At 33.6% G+C, this 25,253-nt stretch overlaps 1 protein-coding gene across 25 annotated transcripts in view; it reads left to right on the top strand.

The window, feature by feature from the left end:
- Window positions 1–25,253, top strand: part of ADGRL2 (adhesion G protein-coupled receptor L2) — a 295,308-nt gene that overhangs the window by 134,727 nt on the left and 135,328 nt on the right. For all 25 annotated transcript variants that reach the window (XM_054499971.2, XM_063653684.1, XM_063653672.1 and 22 more), the window contains one exon: window positions 4,436–4,608. In XM_054499971.2, the coding sequence (XP_054355946.1) occupies window positions 4,536–4,608 (73 nt within the window). In that variant the 5' untranslated portion in view covers window positions 4,436–4,535. The remainder of the gene's footprint in view (window positions 1–4,435; window positions 4,609–25,253) is intronic.

Raw genomic sequence — 25,253 nt, 5'->3', positions numbered from 1 at the left:
TAGTCTAGAGTCCTCATGCAATTTTTTTGAATTGAATTACAATTACCATGACTAGAAATATTTCCTGAGTGTCTACTATGTCTGCGAAACGAAGAAATTTTAGTAAAGGGTAAGACCAATGATGAATATTAAGGGGACTTTTGTATAAATAGTTTAATTAATGTCCTCTAGACTTGATAGCAGTGCCTGCAGAAAGAAGATGAAGAAAGAGGGTGGTGACTAGTGGCTGGCCACGTGGTTTTAAAATCTCTGTGAGCATTGCTGGCCCCAGCCCTATCCATGTGAAGAAAAGAAAATAAACTCAAACCCCAAAGAATGCTGAATGTCTGAAGCTTCTAAGAAAGCCTTTCTGATTAGGGATAGCAAGGGCTTGCTTAGCTGACTTACTGAAGGAAAACTCCCAGGGGTAATGATGTGTTCTCTGATGTTAAGAAGGGGGAAATCTAGTCTGTAAAGATTACACATAAAATATTTCTGAAAAGTGAATAACCTGATTGAGGTTCAGCTGAAGTGAAATAAAACTGTAATTTATTTTTTCATTTTCTAAGCCTTTGCATAGAAAATGAAAAGGCAGAGTTGGGTTAGTGTCATCCTTTTTTGTGTTTATTTGTTTTGGTAAAATACAGAAAAGCGACTTTTGTTAGTAAATTCTGTCTCATAATGATTATAATTTTATGATGCAAATAAGATCCAAGACTGATTTTGTAAAGCTAACTTCAGTTTTCATTTAGAGTTGACATATATTTAGTACATAGAATTTAGGCTTACCTAAAACATTAATGTTTCATTTTACACAGCATTAGTGCATAATAACAAGGATGGGTGACTTTGGTAGTTCTCATGCTTAGCTGGCTCTTTTCTTTTCTTGTTCTCTTCGTGCTTATAATTGTTTTGGGCTTAATATCCAGTGTTCGCAGTAGTTCACTGTCCATGAGTAGAAACCAAAAATAAAGCTTTAGATAGAACTTCTTATGGTGGCTTTGCCCCTAGTGGAATATCAACATTAGTTAACCAGTTTTAGAAAATTGTAGTTTAATTTTCTTTTGCCCTTATTAATTTGAAACGTGTTATACTCTCTTTCAATGATGCTTATTAATAAACATTTTATTTTTTCTATATTTGTTAAATAAGCCTCATCACATAATAAGGCTAGATGTGATTTCCTGGTAATGTAATGTAAATATGTGACTTAAAATTAGTTAGCGGTGTTGTCCTTTTAAGTAATTTTGCTGACAGTTTTAGGCACGGGATATTTAATGCAGCTGATAAATGGAAGCAGGTTACTGTCTGAAAGACTACAGCTGACTGTACATTGCATGTAGTGTATAGAACGTTGAGGGCTGTTGGGACATACACAGCTGAAGCATATTCCTGGAAGTCACTGCTCAGCTTTGGAAGGTTTGGTAGTAATGATGCATTAATTGACTTTTTACATGACAGAGTAATAGGATACTTAGATCAAAAAACTGACAGAGGTTTGATAGACAATGGTTTGTGGTTTATAGGAACAAGATTAGGATGAAATTGTTTGAATCTTATTTGAAGAATAAGGAAAAAGCAGAGGTGGGAGTAGGTTGTATGTTAGAAGTGGTTTGGATTTTTGAAAGTCATAGTCATTTATAGTTTAAGTAGAAATCTGTTGTATCTTGTTTTACTAAGAAATGAACTATTACGTAGCAAGCATTACCAGGAGCTTCACCACGCACTACACCTCTACTCTCCCAGTTCCTCCCCCACTTCATCCTAAGCTCTTTGATGTTCTTGGAAAAAGGTTTTCTAAAAATCAAAAGAAAGTTATTAATGTGGGAATCATTTGAAGTAATCTTTTCTGTTTGTTGAAAGGAAATTTAATAGACCTTTTCTGGTTTTGTTACTTGTTTTTGTTTTGCTTTGTGAAATGCTGTTATTGAGCCTTTTGCAGTTACAGAATTTGAAGGACAAAGGTTAGCTGTTATCTATGCCAGTGGTTTGGCTCCAATATGATTTAGAAGGAATGCCTTCTTGGGATTAGTGTCATGATATTTGATTATTTATTCGTTCTATGCTTAGCTGATTGTGGTTTGTTAGGTATTTCAACTTTCATTAACATTTGTTTAATGGAAGGTTGTTTAAAACTTGGGTCACAGCAGTAAAATCTTTTGATTTAGTTTCCAAATTGCACTTAAAGCTTGAGGTTTTGGAAATAATTTTATTTGATGTAAAAGCGATTGGGCACAGGTTGTAGAATGATAAAAATAAATTTGATTTTTGTTTTACTTATTCAGTACACAGGCAGATTGACTTAAGCTTTATTTTCATAAAAGAAGCCATGATTTTATACATTCTAGAACCTGTTTCCATTTGTCAGAAACAACCACTTACACTAAGTCTCATGACTGAATGATATGTATTTTTAAAATTGTGTTTCACATTCTCAAACCTTCAGAATACACTGAATTTTTAGTATATAAAAATTTTCATAAGGTATTCTTTCCTGGCCAAAGACCACAATAGAGGTCTTGATTGTGTGGTTTCCTCTTCCTTTTTCCCTTCACGAACAGAGGTTTTCCTATCTTGGCAGCTGTTTCCTACAAAGCAGTCATCAGTCCCTGATTTCTTCCTTCCTCCTCCTTCCCACAAACAAGGGCTCTTTGAATAGTGGATGACTGAAGACAGACTGATCTTGGATCACTTTAAGAAAGTGGAAATGTGTGCAAGAGTTGAGCATGTGGGCAAGCTGCCTGTAGGCACTAGCTTATTCAAATCAAACAATGAAGACTTGGACAGTAAAAATTCTTTGCTTGGAATCTAGAGTGGTCCAAAGGCTGACTTAATTTTACTTGCAGCACTTCATCTATGTGTTTGAATTATTCTGATTGCTTGATCAGATCATCGAACAGACTGTAAGAATATAAGAAATTGTTCATTGATGGCCTTTTAAATGTGACAAGCCATGAGATTATCTGACTTTTTAAAATGCTTTATATAGAATAATTTTCAGTTTTAAGGCGGGCACATTGCTACAGCAGTTGTAAACTTCAGGTTCACTTTTGGTTTTGGTTACCTTTGAATAGTCTATGGGAGCTCAGAGTGAAAAATGTACAGAGCCAGCCAGCTAGTTTTGCAGGGATGTGTGCCATGTGTCTCCATCAGATTAATTTTGGATACATCATTCTTCTTTTTGAGGAAGTTTGCGTTTTCCTTTGTTTCTTTGGACAGATAAGCATCTGAGCTGTTCTTAAATGGCATAATACTGATGTTGGTGATGCCTCCCTCTCCCCTGTGTCTTCAGTGCTTTCAGAGAGAGCTAAAACTTGGGCCAATTCTGGATCATAGAGGGATCCTTAGGGAAGCATTTACATCTCTGAAACTATGGGCCTGAATGATTTCAGATTAATTTCTTACATTATTTTTGTTGTGTTCTTAATAAAGCAAGACAGTACCTTTATAGGTAATAAGTGTTTCAAACCATTTAACATCTGCCTGCTTTTCCATTCAGGTTACATTATAATGAACTGATAGTAGAATGTAGTGTACTGCTAATAGCATCCCGTGTGATATGCTACATGAAGCATGTAGTAAATGCATAGTAGGTCAGATGATGTGCAAGAACTCAAAGGTTATCGGGAAAATTTTGTTTTCTAAATTTTCTCTATGGTTTAGTGACAGCATTGAAATGATGTAATGAGTTTGTTTTACTGAGTTATGTATGCAACCTCAGAAAGGGAGGGAAGAGTTCCCTCACTGCTGCACTTTGTAAAACTCTTTAGTTGCAGCAGGTTAAGGATGACTGGAGAAAACTTGGTGTAAGAGTATTATTTAGAATAAAATAATAGGAAACGAACATGAAGAAACTGTAAGATGTTCCTTTAACAGAAAAGTTTGTAATTTCCTTTCTCTCAGAGGCTAAATGAGGAGGCTGGATATATTTGGGAAATGCCTTCATTTTATGTGCATTATAAGGCTAATGTTAGCTGTGATTCCTCACACGACCTCAGAAAGAAGTAAAACACTCAGACAGAACCCAGCAAATGACCTCTGGTCTCATGTGATCCTAGAAGCCGAGAAATACTAAGTCATACTCCTGAAGTTTTTGTACACTCTCCAGTTTGGAGAACTGGATCCATAGGGGCTATGAATACCTAGCAGTCAGGGAAATAAGTTTGATTTGGTGATTAGGAATGTGGCATTTTCAGAATCCCTTTGTATGTGGCATTATTTTGCCACGTACAAATTTTGGCAATTTGACTGTCAAAAAGGCAGTCAACCTTTTTGGGCTTTTGACTGTTTTCAGAATGTAAGATTCAGATATCCAGTGTATAGGAGCAGCTTCCATAGTGGACATAGAATCAAAATATGTTTTATATTCAGGAGAGAGAGAGAGGAACGGAGAGAGAGAATTGTTTTGTTATGTAGAAAGACCATAGAGTAAGTGATGGATTTGTTTGTTTTTCAGATATGAAGATCAATGATGCAGACTGATGGTTTTGATGAAGCTGGGCATTTATAACTAGATTCATTAAGGAATACAAAGAAAATATTTAAAGGGATCAATAATGGTGTCTTCTGGTTGCAGAATGCGAAGTCTGTGGTTTATCATTGTAATCAGCTTCTTACCGAATATAGAAGGTAAGATCCAGTTTACATTTTGTTTTTTAAATCCAGGAGAACTTGAACTATATAATCTTCTTGATATGGAAGTACCTAGAATATTTATTTATTATTTTAAAAATATGTGTTAAAATTATTTCCTGAATATTGAATTATTAGGTGGTTGAGTTCTTTTGATAACACAGATATGATATAGAAAGTGCTAGATATGTGAATTTATATTTTATGTGCATTTATGAAATATAACCATTCTAAGTAATCCTGAGGGAACTAAATGAAAGCTCTGTTTTGGTATACATTTTACATTTATTCACTACATTTATTTTAGTAAAATGGAAAGTATTTTGTGGAAACTTTTATCTTTAGTTACATTTGCTTACGTGTGTGCATAATTCTAAAACTCCTAAGTTAAAATATTTAGTCTTTTATGAAAACTTACATTTTAATAATAGTTCATCTTTTTATGTTGTTTATATCTTTAGCTATATATGTGTGTGTATATGTATATTCTTTGTAATGTTAAATTTGCAGAAATATAACTATTTCTTTGTGCTTAAAAATAGATGTGGAATTTTTCTTAAGTACTATTGCATTAAACATTTTTTAAATCTAGGAATAGTAATGAGTGTATTTTTCAAGACAGACCTGATTTTTAAAGAAATAAATATACTTTTGAAGCCTAATGAAATAATTGGAACCATTATTTATTAACTATATAGATTTCTGGTATCCATTGTTTTCTAAGTCTTAAATATTATTTCCATATGAGAACAACACACATGCAGGTGTTTTTTAGAGCAGGCTAGAAGTTAAGCCTGCTCTAAGGATGGAGCTAAGATGTATAAATTTTATAGCTAGTTGATAGTGGCAATTATTGGCGTGAAAATGTATTAATCTTGTAAAGTTTGTGAAGGGTATAAAATCTCTGAGAAATGCATATAAATTATAATGGATTTTAGAAAATTCCTATTATTCTTGAAAAAATGTTTAAGAATTAAACAATTGATTTTATATGTACTTTTAAGTGATCTCACTTATACCTATTAAAATGATAGGTGGAGAAGGGGCATACTGTCAACTAATAGAAGTGTATTATTCCATTGTCTTTGTAATAAGCTTCAAAATGTTAACATTTTAATTTTGCTGAAAGAATTTTACTTGAATTGCTTGTTCCAAAGTTATATTTTATCATGTTCTCCTTGTCCCTCCAGTCCCCTACATTCAGTATATTGATATAATGTAATATAATTTAAATAAATAACAATTTTAGAAATACTTAAAATAAGAGTTTCTGTATTCAGAAAGTAAATAGTGTTCACTTGGATTTAAGTCACACTTGGAAGTTACAATCTTTGGGTTAATATTTTATTTTCAGATGACATTGCTCTTTGCTTTAGAATTGAAGATGCATCATATCTAACATCATATGTAATCCGTGTGAATGAATAATACTATCATGATAAACAGTGAACAGGAATTGTGTTTAGTAATATAAATTTCTGGCTTGGATTGTTGTGAAAATCTTGTGTGTAGTCTGATGATTTTACATCTCGTTTTTGGGGAAAAAAACCTAACTGAATTCCTGCTGTTAGGTTTGAATGTTTTTATACATTTAAAAAAGATTCCAGGTGTGGACCAATGGCTCATTAGTCCACATAATGAAAAAATTTCTAATCAAGTTAGAGATCACTTTGCTTGCACAGTAGCTTAACTCAGTGGGGGTCTAGCAAACAGAGACTTTTTTCATGAGATACTGCAGCTTTATTTTCAGTGTCATCTATCAGGTCAGGATTCATATCTGCTGTTAGGAGAAATTTCATTTTTGGCTCATCAGGTCAGGGGGTATTGCTTCTGAAGCACTTCCCTCCTACGGGTAAAAAGAACCTGGGACGAACCCATACTGCTAACTGCTAATTGTAAGAGTATACACAGTTAATACACACTGTTAGAACATTGATCCAGTATTGCATGGGTTTGTCTTAGAAAGTCTTACATGACATGATAGTCCTTTATTGCCAGAAAGCAGATAATGCTCTGTGAACATCTATAGAGAAAGCCAATCAACGTTAGGTAAGAAGGCATAGGAAGGCAGATATGAATTTAACCTTCAGCCATTGAGTTTCTTTTGGGCCCTTACATGATTGTAACCTTTTAACATCTTACACAGTTTAGTTCTTTTTATACCAGTTTCTAGGTTCTTGCAGGTAAACTCAGATAAATTTTCCTGAGTGGTTTCTTCCCTTTTTCCTCGTTTATTGAGTGACTAAATTGAGCTGCATGCTTAGGATTCAAAAATACACAAGGAAAAATAATGCATAAGGCACAGTTCTTTTTTTGTTTATTTTTTATTTTCCCATAAGTTATTGGGGCACAGGTGGTATTTGATTACATGAGTAAGTTCTTTAGTGGTGATTTTTGAGATCCTGGTGCACCCATCACCCGAGCAGTACACACTGCACCATATATGTTGTCTTTTATCCCTTGCCCCGCTCCCACTCTTCCCCCCAAGTCCCCAAAGTCCATTGTATTATTCTTATGCCTTTGTGTCCTCATAGCTTAGCTCCTACATATCAGTGAGAACATGGGATGTTTGGTTTTCCATTCCTGAGTTACTTCACTTAGAATAATAGTCTCCAGTCTCATCCAGGTCACTGCAAATGCTGTTAATTCATTCCTTTTTATGGCTGAGTAGTATTCCATCACATATATATATGTAATATATATAATATAATATAATATAATATATAAAATATATATATATAATATATGTAAAATATGTACAATATATAATATATAATACATTATATAATATATATTATAATATATATTATAATATATATTATATATATTATAATATATATTATATATTATGATATATATTATAATATATATTATATATTATTATATACAATATTAAATATATATTATATATTACATAATATATAATTTATATATTATGTAATATATATATAAATACACACACACACACACACACACACACACATTACAGTTCCTTTATCCACTCGTTGATTGATGGGCATTTAGGTTGGTTCCACGATTTTGCAGTTGTGATGCTGTAACCATGCATGAAGGCACGACTCTTACTCTTGAGAAGCTCATGGTCTTGTGCAGGGATTGAAACCTTAAATACCTGTTGGTGCCTTGAGAACATTCGACTTGAGGTCAGACAAGAAAGTGCTTGTCAGAGGACCTGTGATTACCATTCCACTATTTAGCCTGGTTTTTCCGGTCTTCTGACTTTCAGTAGAAATCAAACATTAGGATTTTTAAGTAATGGCAACTAATTAAGATTTTGTTTAAAAAAACAAGCGTGTATATCATAGAATAGCCATGGGTTATGCCTTTCTTTTTAGATCTTTTTTTTCCTCCTGTTACACTTGTATTTTACCTTGGTACATGATTTTAAAGGCTTCACATAATTTTGGATTTGCTTTGCGTCGGTACACAATGAGACATACATTTCCAAATTCATAAGGACTTACTCTGTGTTCAGGCAAACATAAATGTCATATTTTGTGTACACACAAAGGGGCAAATCACTAAGCATTTTTAAAGTTTGAACATGGCAAAAGCTAATTATACAAAGGTTTAATTGTTATATCTACCTATCTCTATTTTGAATCAAGTCTTACCCATTAAAATTTACCTGTTTCTGTAAAATAGGATTAATATTTTACATATTCGCTAAGCCTTTCCTACAACGTATTTGGGGAAAATTATATTTAGAATTTCCAAATAAAAATGATTTTATATAGACCAAACTTGCAAAATATTTTGTAAATTTTTCTTACAATTGATTTTATTTCTAGAGAACTAATCTCAGATTCTTGAAAAGTCAGTTTTGTTGAGAGACTGGTATGCTTTGATTCTTTTGGCCAGTTTTTATAAGCATAGTATCCACTGTGGAATCATGTATCAGTAAGTAGAAAGTAAATTGAATTTTTGTGTCCTAGAGAATTAAATTATGCTATATAATGGAGCCTTGGCAAGCATAAGTTAGACACATGAAGGCTTGCTCAAGTGACAAGTTACAAATAATAGTACTTCTTCAGCAAAATCAGTAATACAGATTTCAGGTTGAATTCTTTATGCAGTGAATATGTAATTAGATTTTATTTGTCAAAATTTTACTTAATTACCTCAAATTACATTGTTGCTTATCCTTATTTCAAAGAAAAATGTTACGCCAGGTATAAATGTGAGACATGCCAGAATCAGCTTTATGTATTTATTTTATATAAATCAAGAAAATATAACAGTTATAGAAATAGTTTCTTGCCAGTTTTTACTGTACTTTTAAGTTCCCTAAGTACATTTTATAATGACTTGAGTTAATGTTATCTCTCTAAAAAGTATGTGTCTGTAGGGTCTTTTCACTATTTGGGTAGAAGAAAAAAAGGCAGATTTAGGGGTTAAATATGAAATAGTGAAAACTGTTTCTGGCATATAGATATTTCCTTCAGAATGGTCTGAATTTGGTGGAATGCTTAGTAACTTTATTCTCCAAGGTTAAATTTAAGAAAGAGTAACATAATTCAGACTACTGTATTCATTCCTCCTTTTTTCTTTCATTCTTTGATTTACACATGCATATAACAAAATCTGTACATATATACACATAGTTGTGTATGTGCATGCACATACACGCACACACACACAACATGCAGTATGCTAGTTTCACAAGGGCAGGGATATTTTGTTGTTGTTCATTGATGTCTTCAAGTGCCTGAACAATGCCTGGCTTATAGTAAGCACTCAATCCATAGCTGTCACATAAATAGAATAAATCTTTGAAGAGGTTCATAGTCTGTATAATGAGGGAAAAGACAATGAGCAGTTGTAATAAGAGTGTGATAAGTGCCTAATAATGATATTCACAGAGGCATTGGGATGAGCGATAGTTGGATGGTTGCATGTATGTTAGGAAATTCTTGTAGTTGGAAGTGATGATACAGCAGAATCACCTGGAAGATCTGCGGTGGGGCCCAAGCATTAGTTAACATTGCTGACAAATTGCAGGGTGATGCTGATGGTGTTGCTCAGCATCACACTATAAAAGCCACTGCGTATTGTATGTGCTTAGGGGTGGTTGTGGTGAGGGTAGGGGTGCATGGGTGTAGACATGGTACAACTTTTTCAAAAGTATTTTTGGAAAAAATGATGAGATGATTGATCATGATTCAGAAGTTAGTAACCATTTGTTTCTTGGGAGTTAGTGTCTGTTTCTTTGCAGATTGTTCTTTATTTCCCTGATTAGGCTTCTTGGGAATAATTTTAGTCTTCAGAAGAGGATTCTTTTTGTTTTTGTGCTTTTTTTTTTTTTTTGAGATGGAGTCTCTCTCTGGCTCCCAGGCCGGAGTGCAATGGGATGATCTTGGCTCACTGAAACCTCCACCTCCCAGGTTCAAGGGATTCTCCTGCCTCAGCCTCCCAAGTAGCTGGGATTACAGGCACCTGCCACCATGCCTGGCTAACTTTTGTATTTTTAGTAGAGACGGGGTTTCACCATATTGGCCAGGCTGGTCCCTAATTCTTGACCTTGTGATCCACCCACCTTGGCCTCCCAAAGGACTGGGATTACATGCGTGAGCCACCGTGCCCGGCCTTTTTTGCTCTTTTCAACAGTATACTCAGAAAAACATTTTGAAAAATTTACACCAAATTGGAAAAAAACATATTTTTCCTGTTAGGGATAAATGCTCTGTTTAGTAGAGCTCTTAAAACTCTTGTTTCAGTTTGTCTCTTTCACTCTAATACCCTGGTTCTTTTCTTGTTGAGAATAACTACATGGCCAATGCTATGATAACACTGAATCGACTTACTGTGGGGATTTCAGATTTCCCAGTCTAACAAAATTGACTACTTTTGTTCATTTCAGTATATTTGATTAGTTGAAGTCTAGGAGGTAAATTTTCAGCAAGATACTTGGGGATTTGGCTGTAAACCTAATGGGAGTCACAACTCCCATTAAATTAATAGGAATTGTGTATTTGTGCCTGCTGCATAGCAAATGTAACTTTATTTTCTAAATTCACAAATTATGTAAACTAACACCCATCTAAAGCAATGAATTTTTAAAAAATTACTATTATTATTTTTTGAGACGGTGTCTTGCTGTGTTGCTCAGGTGGAGTGCAGTGGTGCAGTCTCAGCTCACTGCAACCTCAGCCTCCTGGGTTCAAACGATTCTCCTGCCTCAGCCTCCCAAGTAACTGGGAGTACAGGCACCCACCACCACGCCTGGCTAATTTTTGTATTTTTAATAGACACGGGGTTTCACCATGTTGGTCAGGCTGGTCTCAAACTCCTGACCTTGTGATCTACTTGCCTTGGCCTCCCAAAGTGCTGAGATTACAAGCGTGAACCACTGCGCCCTGCCAAAAAAATGATTTTATTTAAGAAAATACTTAACTGTATTGCTCTTAGGACACTTTAGATATTCTTTATTTTGTTTCATGAGTATATTGTAATTTGATTGCAGCAGCTTTCTTCTCCATAGGTAGCGATAATTCAGTTTTAAAAATATAAATCTTAATGCCTTTACGAATTGTATGACGTTGTTTTCTTCTCTTGCAAAAATCAAATTATTATAGTATTACTATCAGCATTCAAGATGAAGGTAAATATGTTCCAAATGTGACTCAAAAGTTGGCAAAAATAAAATTAAGCTTAATCGGATACACCGGCATCTTTTCAAAAGTTAATTTGAATTATACTTTGGTCATCTTATATACCAATATTTAGTGTCAGAATATGCCATGTTTCATAAATGAAGATAAAGTTCAAGTGCTTGATTGTCGACTTTTTTTTCTTCCCACTTTTCCTTATGCTTTCTTCTTGATTCCATCCTCTTGTCTCTTTTTCATTTGTGGAAAAAGTTTGTTTATCCACACTCTTTGTTGAGTCATCAATAGGTCTGTTGTTGGCGGAAAAAGTATTGCAAATGTGTGTAATTCACAACAGTCATCCAGCAGACCTCAAAAATGTTATATTGCGTGGCTGTTTAATTTCTGTAAACCTCCATTTTCTGACAGAAAAGACCATATCAAATATTTAGTAAATAAATTTGTTTTTAAATAATAATTTGCTAAAAGTAAAAAGGTTATTAGCTTGTGCATACTAGAGTAAATTTTAGAAATACTGATTTTACATGCATATTAGGCATTTACACAGTTATTTTTTATAATTTGAAAGAACCAATAGTGTATTGCAGGTAGTTTAATTAAAAGCACAGGAGGCATTTAAAGCACCTTAATTTTGTGGAACTGTAATTCTGTTAGTTTCTCATTACTCATTAATTTCAGCATTGAAGCTCTTCATTTTTTGAATTAATACACTTTTTAATTTTTTAATATACTATAGCTTGTGATATTAGAGAATAAGATAAGTGATTGAACACATCCGAAGAACACATCTGACGACTATTGTAGAACGTGCTGTGTCTCAAAAAACTGATTTATCTGCCATATTAAGTGAGTGTCTTACTAAAACATATGCTTGATACCCCATGGTACTCTATTTTCTTTTCCCCTCCTCTGCAAGACAAAGAATGACATATGACAGCCATGCAGGCAACACATATTAGACATCAATTTGGATTAGTAAATATCTCATGGCATCTTTCAACCCTGTTCCTGAACTCCTTTTGTCAACTTGACAGAAGTGATTCCAGGAGAATACCTAGTCCCAGCCTTGGGATCTCCTGGCTAAAATGTAAAGCTGAGAAGGGAATACGTATCAGCACTTCAGGAAGCAGAAACAACATTTATAATCTCTTCTTATCAGCATGGGACTCTCCTGAGTTTGACTTTTATGTCTGCCATAATTCTTGCTTTGAGGGCTTATTTTTCTTAAACGTTTTTTTCTTCTGATTTTGAATGTATATATCTTCATGAGAAAAGAGAAAATTTAAAAAATTAAGATAAAACTTTTAGAAGGTTCATAATTCTGTGACTTTCTTATGCCGCAGCACATTTCTTTTCTGTTTTTCCACCTATACATATACTTCATATGGATAAAGCCAAATTATGTATAAATACAAAATTAGGTTATTCATCTACATATACTCTTATATTCATATTTTCACTTTTAATTATCAGAAACAGTATTACTATGCCATTACATATTTAGATAATGAATGTTAACAGATGCATAGTAATTTAATTATACAAATTTAATACAAATTATTTAATCCTCCTTTTCTACTTGCCAGCCATTTGTACTTAATTTCTTTCAAGTATAAGTAAAATACATATCTATATAATTATTTTTCCTTCACAACTGGTTATTTCCTGAGGATAGAATTCTATAATTCTGATAATTGTACTGGAGATATAGACATCTTTCAAATTGGCTTTTTTGAAGGGTTAAATGTATGTGCACACATTGGCGACCAGTATATAAATCCATGCACTTTACCAGCAATGATTTTAAATTTTAAAAAGAATTAACACTTGGATTTGTAAAAAAGGGTATCTGATTATAAATTAAATTTGTAATTTGGGGGATACTTCTGAGGACAAAAACTTTTTTGTAGATTAATTTATGGTTAGTTGTCATTTTGATATGAACTTTTTGTTGGCACTGCTTTTGCCAACTTTCCTGTTTGCATTGCTAATACTTTCCTTATTTTTTTTTTTTACGATTTATTGATAATCCCCTATTTTCATTTTTATTATAAAAACCTATTTGTTTGCCTTTTAGATTAATTTACACTGTTTAAAATTTTTAATGAAAACTTCAAATAGAAGAGAGAAATTTGTAGTATAACACTAATCGCAGGTTTAACAATTGTCAAAATATTGTTACATTTGCATTGTTGCACTCTTTCTTCTTCTTTCCTTTTTGTTATATTGCTATTTTCTTTTGTGAGACCTTCCATTATTTTATGCTTAAAAATGTATATCTTGATCTCAGTTAAATATTTATTCGCTTACATTTCCCTGTAGCTCTTAAATTTTTTATTTAAATTTTGAATCCATCAGGAATTAACGTTTTTATAAGGTGAAATCTAAGGTCTTTGATCATTTAATTTAAAATCAAGTGAACTAACATTAAACCAACTGGTAAGAATTAAATTTTAACCAACACAGTAGTTGAAGTTGGAACATAGCCAAATTAAAAATGGATGATGGATGATAGTTGAAGAAACAAAAAAGAGAATAGAAATAAACACTGTTTATATCTACACAGATTGAATTGTGAATGAAAATGTCACTGTTCTGAATCCAGTAATATATCAGTGTTCTTCTCTACTTAAATGATTTTTGTATCCCATGTATTTAATAAAGTTTATTTTTAAGAGTTTTTATGTTGTTAAACAGCCGAGAGAAGCAAAAGCATGACTGTAGAGATAGATTAAAATATCCCACCATGAAGATGAAGTTCTGCATTTTAGGAATTTTGGAGTTTCAAGAAACATAAAGAATTTCCTGGAAAAAAAGAAGGGATTCATATGAAGCCTGGTTAAGTTTTGCACCGGGATTTAATCTAAAAAAAGGATCCAAGTAAAATTCTTATTTTGTTGCATATTTACAGGGTGCGTCTTACTATTCCTGTACCCATCTCTTTGTATCTAATTGTTGTGTGTTTGTGTGTGTGTATTAATCGTTAATTAGTTCTCTTTTCCCTTACTGATTCTTCTTTTTCTCTTTGTAGTACTAAAATCTAAGCCAGGTGGTAGATACGCCTATATGAAGTTCAGGCTTTGGTTAGGGGCGATACAGTAGGTTAATACAAGTCAGAGACTTCCTTATGTTAGTTACACATTACAATAGAAAGCCTGTTGGATTTGAAGAGGCCACTTTTATATGGTAGAATGCTGTGATGAGGTGATGTTGACAGGCTTTTTAAAAAGTTGATAAGTAAAGTGAAGGAGACAGGTGCTGTAGGTTAAGTTTATTTTCTTGTATAAGGAAAGTTTTTTTTTTTTTTTTTTTACAGTTTTCTTGTTTGGTTGCTTTTGGTAGATATGTTGAATACCTGAACATTTCTCCAGTTGGAAGGAAGGGAAATGGAACCCATTGCACTGGTAGGAAGGCTCATTCAGGGAAGTAAAGAATGTGTATTAGGATCCAGAGAGAGGAAAGATTCAGGAAGAGATGTGTACAGCCGCAGAAGAAAGATGACGGAGGTCATGCTGGGCTGTAAACATCTTATTTATCTAGAATAGTGCCCCTCAAAAGTTAATGTGCATATAAATCACTCAGGGATCTTGTGAAAATGTAGATTCTTGCTTCGGTAATCTGGGATGGACCTTCTGAGTCTGCATTTCTAATAAGCTCCCAGGTGATGCTGAGCTTGCTGGTCTGTAAGAGAATGTCTGTATTAGGGAGTTTTGGTTATTAAAATGTTTAGTCTAGAAAATGAGATTTTACATGACAGTGACTTCCGCTGCTAAAAATCGAGATTTGTTTTAAACCCAAACAACCATAGTTGAAATATAGAAATAACATCACTTTCAGTTGTATAACTCATTTTATTAAAAAAGGAACTAAGCTACCTTGAAACTTTACTGAACATTTTTATATTTTGTTGCACTTCTAATCCTATTTTATATGCTTTCTATTGACCTTTTATCTGGTGAGTTGCTTTGAAAAATCCCTGAGTAACAATGCAGCCTGACCGTTTCTCCCTAATATTTCCCTCTATTCCCTATTGATCTGTCCTACTTTCATTCTATCATACACAGAAACAGTGTTTTTAACAGCATTTTAATACAAATGTTTTATTATTTAAAGTAACACTATAAAGTCATGTAATGCAAAGTGTATGTTTATCTTATTTAGAAAGTTTATTTTTATTATACTAATTTTTCAAAGTCAACATATTTAATCAACTAATAATTGTTGTTTTTACCTAAGTATTAATTCCTTGACTTATCAGCACCATAAGAGTATAGGATGGAAGTAGTTGATTGTTAACTGGTCATTAAAAATGGCTAAATATATTTTATCTGCCTAAGGTTATCTAGTGATTTTTCCACTTTTTAGTATCGTATATAATCAGAGATTTTCTTCTTCTTAGTGGACACAATCTCCTTTTCCCTTTTCTTTCAGAGGCAAAGATATAGGGTACTGATATGATTTGTTTTAATTTTATGATAATACCAATTATGAAGTAAATTTATTTCTTAATGAAGTTTATTAGACTCTTCAGGCTCTTAAACCTCTCAAAAGTAAGTTAGTAGCAAATTTTAAATATGGAGAGTTCTATCTAGGTACCTGAGAGGTCGAAGTATTTTTATTTTGATTTTTTTGTTGGAATTAAAGAATTTTGGACTTTGAATCACAGCTTGGATATTAATAGCGTAGAATTTTTCATTTTACAGATGAAGAAACTAAGGCCTGCAGATTGTTCCTTTGTCAAACTCTACTTAACTGCCAGTCCAGTTTTCTTGCTGTAGAACTTTATATTTAGCTTCAGATCATTAGTATATTTTCCTATCTCAGCAGGCTGTTACTCAAGAATATTTAAAGTATACTTTATATTGCTTAACATTGCATTACTTAATGGTAATTATCAAAAGAGCTAATTATGTCACAGTTTTCTTAATGTTTATTACCATTTTAGATGAAAAATTATGTTAAGATTTACTTTGTTTTTTAGTGAAAATTATGTATGGTACAGGAGGACCAATCATGCTAACACTTCAACTTTCAAATAGTCTTCCAAAGTTTACAGCCATAAGCATATATTTTTTAAAAAGCACAATTTATCTTTGAAGTTACCAGGTATTGCTGAGAACCATTAACTGTCAGAACACTGAAAACCTGTAACAATTATAACAAGAATTGTAACTCTTACTATGTTTAGTTATCAGTCCACACAGATTATCAGTCATCATTAAAACAGTTTAAAGGCATACTCCTCCTGAGCCCCTCCTTCAGGTATGTGTTTTGGACATTATCTTTTCCCTTTTGTTTGCTTACAACAGGAAGCTCGTTTAATCCTTTGCTTTGTTTTAGAGTTAAGCAAATAGCAACCATCCCTGTTAGCTTTCAAAAGCTCTTACTTTTGTTGCATTAATGGCACTCACTGTAGATTGTGTGATCTTGCTTTATTTACCAGAAAGCTTGCCTTTGAGAGCTGTCACTCCATTCTTTCAACAGTGTTGTTAATTGACTGATAGCACTGATTGAGTGGAAAACCTTCAGTGACAAAAGACTGGATATAGGTGTGAGTCCATTTGAAAGGCTGGTGAATCTTTGCTTCTTAATCCCATTTCTGTTTGCACTGAAATACTAAATACAGCCTAGAAGAACAAAGTATATTTAAAAGCATTCAGAAATGTTAAGCAACAATAAAACCCCGTAACCATTTAAATGACGGCAGCTGACTATTTGAATTAACTTTGTGTTTGGCTTAATTTGGGGCCCTAATTATTCCTAACTTACGTGAGTAGATTTCAATTATAGTATCCTGCAGGGATTTGTAGCTAAGGCAACTAAAAGAATCATTTTACATAAAGTACTTTTGTTCAACTGATTAGACAAGTTAAAACGTAATGATGTAAAATTGAAACCCTTCTGACAAGGTCCATACAAATGGTTCTAGTAATTTTGTCCAAAAAAGATTAATCTAAGTTTGATTTTAAATAGTATTTTGGTCTTTTAGGACGATTGACTTTCTTGTAATACTGATAAGTATATAAAAATGCCTTAAGATTGCATGTTTTGGTAAAGGAGTAAGACTTTAAAGGTGAGGACAAATTTGTCACAGTGGATGGACACCTTCCTAAGTAATGTTTATTTGCTTTATAATCTTCGATACACAGTTTGACAGCTTTAAATACATAGATTTAGAAGAGAAATACATATAAATAACGTGAATGACTAGTACCTATATAATTCTGTATTTTGGAATACATTTCAGTTGAACACAGATCAGAGGCTCATTTATGGATTTGAAATGCTATATACCAAGAAGTACAAGGACACAACATGGTTGACATTGTGCTATAGTCAGTGGACAGCCTGAGTGTTTGACTCGTCCTGCCGAAATACTCCTCCCTACTACAAACAGCCACATTAATTTTAAACACCTTTACCAGAATGAAAGCTACTTTAAACTTAATTACTGGTGCTGGAGTACAATATTAAAAAAGCATTAGCCAGCATCCATAGACCATTTTGAGGCTTAACCATAGCATTTCATTGGAGTCTTACAGCTGTCTAATATCAGTCTCTTGTAGTGAGTGAAGTTAAGAGGCAGCAACTCTGTTCTATATCTTGTCTTAGCACTGCTTTAAGTTCTCTTCGTTGTCTTCTTTCTCCCCTTCCTCCTCTTTTACCCCTTCTTTCAGTTTTTGAATATCTACAACATGTGAGTCATTGTCTTTTCACACTTGATATTTTCATTATTTCCTTTAAGCTAGTCAATTCTATGACCTGTTTTTCACTAAGTGAAACAAAATCTAAAAGGCATGGTGTAAAGTTCACAGACCTCACCTTTTTGACTTCAAAGTGAGGTTTTCCTCCCATAGCACAAACCAAGCTATATAACTGCTTTTTGAAAACAATGTCAATAAATTCATTCTTTGACCTATTCAGTTCCTTTTTGTTCTTTAGTATACTTTTTGAAAGCTAGTAACCTTTAGGAGGCGTTTTCTAATCTAAACAGGAATCCTCTGAATTTATATAGCAGCACAGTCCAATACAGTAAGCCACAGGTAGTTATTGAACACTGGAAATGTGACTAATGTGACTGAGAAAATACATTTTTATTGGTCAGAGCAATTTTATAGGTACTTCTTTCCTGTAAGGCTTTGTTGTTGTTGCTGTTGTTACCTCTTACACCTCCTTTATGTGTTTTAGCTAATTGATTGAAGTTAAGCACAATGTTTTATTTATTTCTGTATTTTTCATAGTGCTTAGGCATTCAAAACTATTTTAAATGATTGAGAGGCACATTCAAAGAGACTTAGTACCAAAGCTACATTTTAAATATATACTTAATTTATGGGGCAGGGATTTCACTAATGATCACCCAAAAACAATATGGTTAGTTTATGAATATTGAAAACAAAGGAGTGTCCATGCATGCATAGTGTGTATCTTGCAGGAATTCAGTCCTTAGGATTAACAGCTAAGTATACTTTAAGCATATTTTAATACTTAATTATAGCAAACCCTAGTTATTTACTGCAGCCTCAATTCTTATTATGAGATTTTGATAGTTGTTTAAATTATTTGGATGATAATAACCTACACTGAAGTCAGCTAACGTTGGCTTCTCTTCCCTAAATATGGAACTTCCTTCTTAAAATCCATTGATGAACCCAGCTAATATTGCCATTTGCTTTTTATGGTTTGAGAATATGTTTTAGAATATAAGTAATTATGAAGGCATCAGTTAAAAATGATGAGTAATGAATATCTCTAGTCATTTCGAAAATTCTTGTGATCTTGTCTTGGGAATTCTTTAGTAACTAGAAAATCCTCTGTGATTTTAGCTTAAATATAAGGAGGACATTTTATCTTCATAATGGGTAATGATGTATTTTATTATAATGATACTTTATATAGATTTATACATCACACCTGAAAATGTATTACTTTTTTGGTTCTTAATGACTTTTGGCTCTTTTTCTTAGTTATTTTACTGTTAATATTAAATGTTTATACCTTGTAATATATAAAAATTCATAGCTTTTTTGGGGAAATTGTCATAAAATGCCACTTAAATTTGTGTGTGTGTGTGTGTGTGTATGTGTATGTATTATTCTGGCTGTCAGAATTTCTTATTTTCTATGTACGTTTGCAAATGAATTTCTGATTTACCATTCTGTCTGTGTGTCTAATTTAGAAAAAGAAATAGCAAATTCTATATTTAGTAGAAATTGAGGTAAATACACAGTACAGCTATAGGATTTTTTTAATATATTAATTTTGAAGAGGAAATCATCTGACTTAGAATGGCGAATTAAAGAATTACTATATTCTGTACAATGATGAACTATTCTAGCCTCAAGTACTTGGTAACTAAAATGTTTACTCAGTAAACGTAAGAATTTTTCATTGACATATTCAGCATGGATTTGAGGTTTCAGAAGTGTTAGTTTGTAATCCTAACATCTAATAGTTCATTACCACCTCGTTTTAAAACAATAGTGGTATCTCTCAAATGAAAGTATTATTTTGTCAAACTTTATTCCTGAATGGTTTACATTTATTTTAGAAAGTCAGTCCACTTGAAAAATGAAAGTTTGGCACCAGTGAAAGTAACTGAAAAGAATGTATTGCTGTTTGATAAGTCAAATAGAAGAGGAGTGTTAGAACAAATGAAAAACCTTCCAGGTAACCGCCTGGTAAGAGAAAGATGGAGAGATATAGCTTCTTTTGGGAAGAGATATTTATGAATCTAATCTGAGATGTATGTGGGAAAAAATTTTTTAAAAAGTTGTATTCTGTAAGCATAGTTGCTATGTTTGTCATTTAATAATGAGGAGAATAAGGAAATTCTCCCCTGATACAACATTGACTTAATTGTCCTTTTATAATACTTCTTCAAAGTATGATCATTATGAAATGAAAATGTGAAAACACCTGGAGGAAATGAACCTCCATGGATTTGAGTAAAAATTTATTTTCCTTTTTATTCAGCATTTGCAAATGTATATCTGATGTGCCATGCTGTCTCTAGCTGTGTGTCTCGCTGGCTTATTTCTGTTCTCATCCTGTCTGTCAACTTAGAAAAAAATTAGTAAATCCTGTGTTTATTAGAAATACATACTTTCATGGTTTTGACAGCTGAGAAGTACTGTACTATGTAAATAAAGATACACCAACATAATGAACTTTTTAGCTTTATTAAATTATTTTTTAACTGTGCTTAAGAAAAATCTTATTGGTATTTAGTCTGTATGAAGATCTGATACTTTAAATTTAACCTGTAAAAATCAACATTTTTTTGGTACAGTAGAAAAACGAACTGAACTGTCAGTTCATTCCAAGAGCGAAGAGGCAGATGCAGCTGGTCCAGAGGAGAGGGTCTAGTTGGTGCATAAAAAATACATGTCAGCATTTTGACACTGCATTCTTTTGGGGTATCTGTTATCACTGAATAGGAAACTTTCAAATTGACAGGCAGACAGAATGTTGTGCTGAATGTGTAAATTGGAATTATCACATCTAGCAGTTCCCTTCACCAGGTGCTGGCTTGGAACTTGGTTCTCCACTAATCGAGAGAGTGCCAGGAATAGTTTTATTTGCTAATTATCCTTCATCTCTTCCAATGTCTAGTTTTTTTAGTAAACAGCTTGCCCAGGTGTTTTTAGGAATACCTAGCAGGACAGTGTAAGACTGCAGGTGCTTATGTGGCAAGAGGATGCCATACAGAACACTGAAAACACCTATATCCATCTGTGTGAAAAAGATGATTGCTTTCAAGGGTTTTACCCCCTAGTGTCCTGAGAATGCTACTTGTCAGTAGTTTGTTGGCCCAGAGATCCTGGTGATGGCCAAAAAGTGGAGGTTGGTGTTTTTAAGAAAACTGGAACATTTTATTAGGTTTTATCTTTGAATCTCTTTAAAAACTTTATGATTTGCAACCTACGTGAATAAGCAGTGAAATTTTCAAAGACTGTAGAAAATGAAAGCAAATAAAGTATTAATAAAGAAATATTAAAGATTTTTTTTTGTTTCTTCAAGCTTTGTGGTCTTACTGGAAAAATTTACTATAACATGATATCAGGTTAAGGTTTTTATTTTTCTGTCATTTTTTTCTAAGAAATTCTTTCATAATATACTATGATGTTTCAGAACAAAATTGAGAATTTTATGCTTTATAAATTTATATCACAAGATATTACTAAGTACTGCTCAAATTAAAGCAGTATTTGAGCAGTATGCTCAAATTGAAGCATTTATAACTGTTACTTTTCTTGAAATTTAGTAAGTTGGATCACAGGATTATCTTTTAATTAGTTCTGTTAATCATGTTTTCTTTTTTTGTCAGAAATATATTTTTAAAAGAGTTTATGGCCTGCCTTTTGCCTATTCTATGGACAGTGAATTTTCTTAATAAATTTTCCAATGTAGGTTGCATTTTCTGTTTCTGTTTTCTAATCATCTTTGCATTATGGCAAGATAAATGCTGAGTGCTCAAAATGAAGATTTTATGAAAATGTTTTATAGTTTTCCTTGGACTCTGAAAGTTGTCATGGCATTTCTACAGCCACTCACATTACAGTGATACTGCTGAACCACTGGATTTATCCTGTCAGCTTTGATTTAGGATTAAGCAGTGTAGTCATTTGTATTGACTTGGTCTCTGTTTTCTTTCACCAACATACCCTGTAGTGAAATTACATTTGTACGAGTATCTCATGGGAAAGACAGAAAGTATAATATACTCAAAGGCAGCAAGTTTTGGTGTAACGTCCAGTGGTTCAAATTCTGACTCTCATCAGCTATGTGAACCTGTACAAGTTATTTAACTTGGGTTTTCTTACTTATTATAAAATTGGGAAAATGCCTCTATTTTAGAACTGTTGATGCTTGGAAATGAAATGTTTAAACATTTATTCATCAGTGATTGTTGAACATTTGCCATGTGCTGAGACTATGCAGTGTGCTAGGTGTGGGTATTGTCTTAAAGGAACTTAACAATAATGGTGGTACCTTATGACACCTAAAGGGGAACCCAGAGAGAGCTGCATAGGTGGCATACTCAGCTGAAACTCAAACAGCAGAGATACCTGAATGAGCAAGAGGTGACCAGCTGAGAAAAGTTATTCTGAGCTCCAGAAGAGTGTGCAAAAATATTGCCACTAAGAAATGGGGTGAATTGCAAATAGGTCAATGTGTGCGGAAGGTGAGGGGTGACAAAAGATAGCTCCGGATGAAGTTGGAGCCAGATGACTCATGTGGAAGAGTTAGAATTTGATCATGTAGGTGAGAGATAATCACTGAAAAATTTCAAAGGTGATTATAGATTTTTATTCTAGAAGTATTTCTTTGGGCTGGATGGGGTTGACTATTGAAAGCGGTGAGAATATTGAACAAGTTCCTGTGGGACCAGGGAATTAACATAAACAAGTGAAGTAGACAGGATATAAAGAAATGATACAAAACTGGAAAGTGCATGCTTGTCTAAAGTAGGCAGAAGCCAGGCGCAGTGGCTCGTGCCTGTAATCCCAGCACTTTGGGAGACTGAGGTGGGAGGATCACTTGAGGCCAGGAGTTAAAGATCAGCCTGGGTGACATAGATAAGACCTTGTGTCTACAGAAAATTTAAAAAATTAGCCAGGCATAGTGACATGCACCCATGGTCCCAGCTACTTAGGAGGCTAAGGTGGGAGGATTACTTGAGCCTAGTAGTTCAAGGCTGCAGTGAGCCATGATGGTGCCATTGCACTTCAGCCTGGGCCACAGAGCAAGGCCCTGTCTCGAAAAAACCAAAAAAACAAAACTAAAACAAAATCAAGTAGGCAGGTGCTATTCAACTTCAGGTGATTATTTTATCAGTATTTTGATACTTTTTCTTCCTCTTCTTTTTTTTTTTTTTTCATATTTTTTTCCTTGCAAGCGGGAAGTTATGATACATTTTCAATGCGAATATGTTGTCAGTTGAGCTGATTTTTTTCCCCAAGAAAAGTCAGACATTGGATTTGAATGTTACATCCCCGTATTTTGAAATGTTGGCAGCTAATTCAAACAGACACTGAGGGGGCAAATGAAATATACCTGTGAGCTGAATTCATCCTGTGGTCTGCCCATTTGTGCCCTTTTTCTTAAAAAATAAGATTGTTGGAGTAATCCAAGCAAGAAAGAATGAGAGACTAGAAAAAAAATTGAGAGTAGATAAAAGGAATGAATTGATGAAATTTCAGAAGTCATATTCACAGTAGAAGTGAGGCAATTTGGCAGATCACTGATGAGGGAAAGGGTGATTTATGTAGTTTGTTCATGGTAAGGGACAGAAGCTGATGTTTGGGGATAAAGTAAACTGGACTTCCTTGCAGGCATCCAGGGGAGGTCATATTGCCCAGCCGGTCCTTGTGGAGTTTGGAAGGTGGTGTGGAAACTGGTCGTATATAGCACAGATGCATAATCTGAAGCAGCAGGTGCTTCTGGGACTCTGGTTACTTGCTTAGTTGTTTGGCTCATGGATTCCCTTTGTATCTACCTGCTTCTGCTTAATAGCAACAAGCTGTTCTTTCTCTCAACTCAGTCTTTTTAATTTTCCCCCCTTGCAGTTTTGTTTCAGGATATCTGGTGTACTTCACCCAGTCTTGTGCCACTCTGTCAGCTGCAGCTCTTTCTCTAGCTCTGGAATTGCTTCATGTTTCCCAGTTCAAATTCTTGAGAACAAGAGAAACGTATGGGCTTCTTCTTTTTGTAAGAAGCCACAGCCTACATTGGTCTCAGGATCATGGACTGATTGCCCTTGAATCAAAAAACCATGTCTTTTTTGATCAGCTGTTTTTGATTGCTGGTAGGGTCTCATAGTCAGGCTGGCTTTGCCCCTTTAACAGTGCCTATCAGCAGATCATTTGAGTTAGAATAAACTGAGCACCAGCAGAAATGGTGATTTATTAAATATATCTAGGCCTGGTGAGTAATGAATGTCAGGAGTCAAGGTGGATCAAGAATTCACCAAGATAAGAAATACAAGATAAATGGATTTGATGGCTAATTTGTGAGCTTAGTTTAATGAAGTTACTGCCATTAACAATATAATTAATATTAGTAATATGCCAAAACTTAGCCACGCTTATTTGTAGGGCATACTTAATTACAGAATTAAAAAAAAATTAGGGCCTTAATATTCCATGATTTATAACAAGCATTTAATGTGAAGCTTGCTTTGATCATTAAATAATAAACATGTTTAATCATTAAATAAACATGAGTAAAGTTTGGGAAACTTTTGTTATAGATACATAGAAATAACTAGATTTTAATGTCTCTCTCATTTTGTACTTTTAATTTAAATCTAAAAACAATGACTGCCCTTGTCAGTCCTTTACTGGATATTAATCACTGTAGCAGGTGCTTTTTATTCATTGTCCTGGATAATGTTTCCAACAGCTCTGTGAGGTTTCTGTCGTTTTGTTACATTTTAGCCAAGGAAACTTATGCACAGTTAGGTGACTTAGGCAGGGTTAAATGAATAATGAAGTGATGAGATTGATTCATTCCCAGGTATTCCTGACACAGAATTCATGATGCTTTCAATTTGCATAATAATGGAAATCCATTTATATTTTTAGATTTGGGATATTTCTAGATGTATATACTGTGGTATTTGTGGTTTAATCATGCATAATTTTACCAACGCATATATATGTAAAAAGGAAATGACTTTAAAGGTTTATAAATGTATAAGCACTGTTCACACTTGAGCTAGGTCTACTGCAGACAGCCAATTGAGAAAGTGGAAGATGTTCCATTCAACATATGCTTTTGTCTTTGATGCCAGACATCTTACTTAACTCTCTATTATAATTGCATTGACTAGATGTTTTGGCATTGCATAATCACCTCAGTAGAAAAGCCTTTATCAGCCCACAGATGGTTCTTTTTGGTGGCAACTTTCACATATCAGCTTCTTCTCTCAAATCAGCATCCATTGACAGCTTCTGTATAGAAAGGATTTTGTTCTTGATCTATAAATATGCAATTGAAAGATTATATTCT

Source organism: Pongo pygmaeus, chromosome 1 (genome assembly GCF_028885625.2).
Source record: "Pongo pygmaeus isolate AG05252 chromosome 1, NHGRI_mPonPyg2-v2.0_pri, whole genome shotgun sequence".
NCBI lineage: Eukaryota > Metazoa > Chordata > Mammalia > Primates > Hominidae > Pongo > Pongo pygmaeus.
This window is presented reverse-complemented; position numbering and strand designations above follow the sequence as displayed.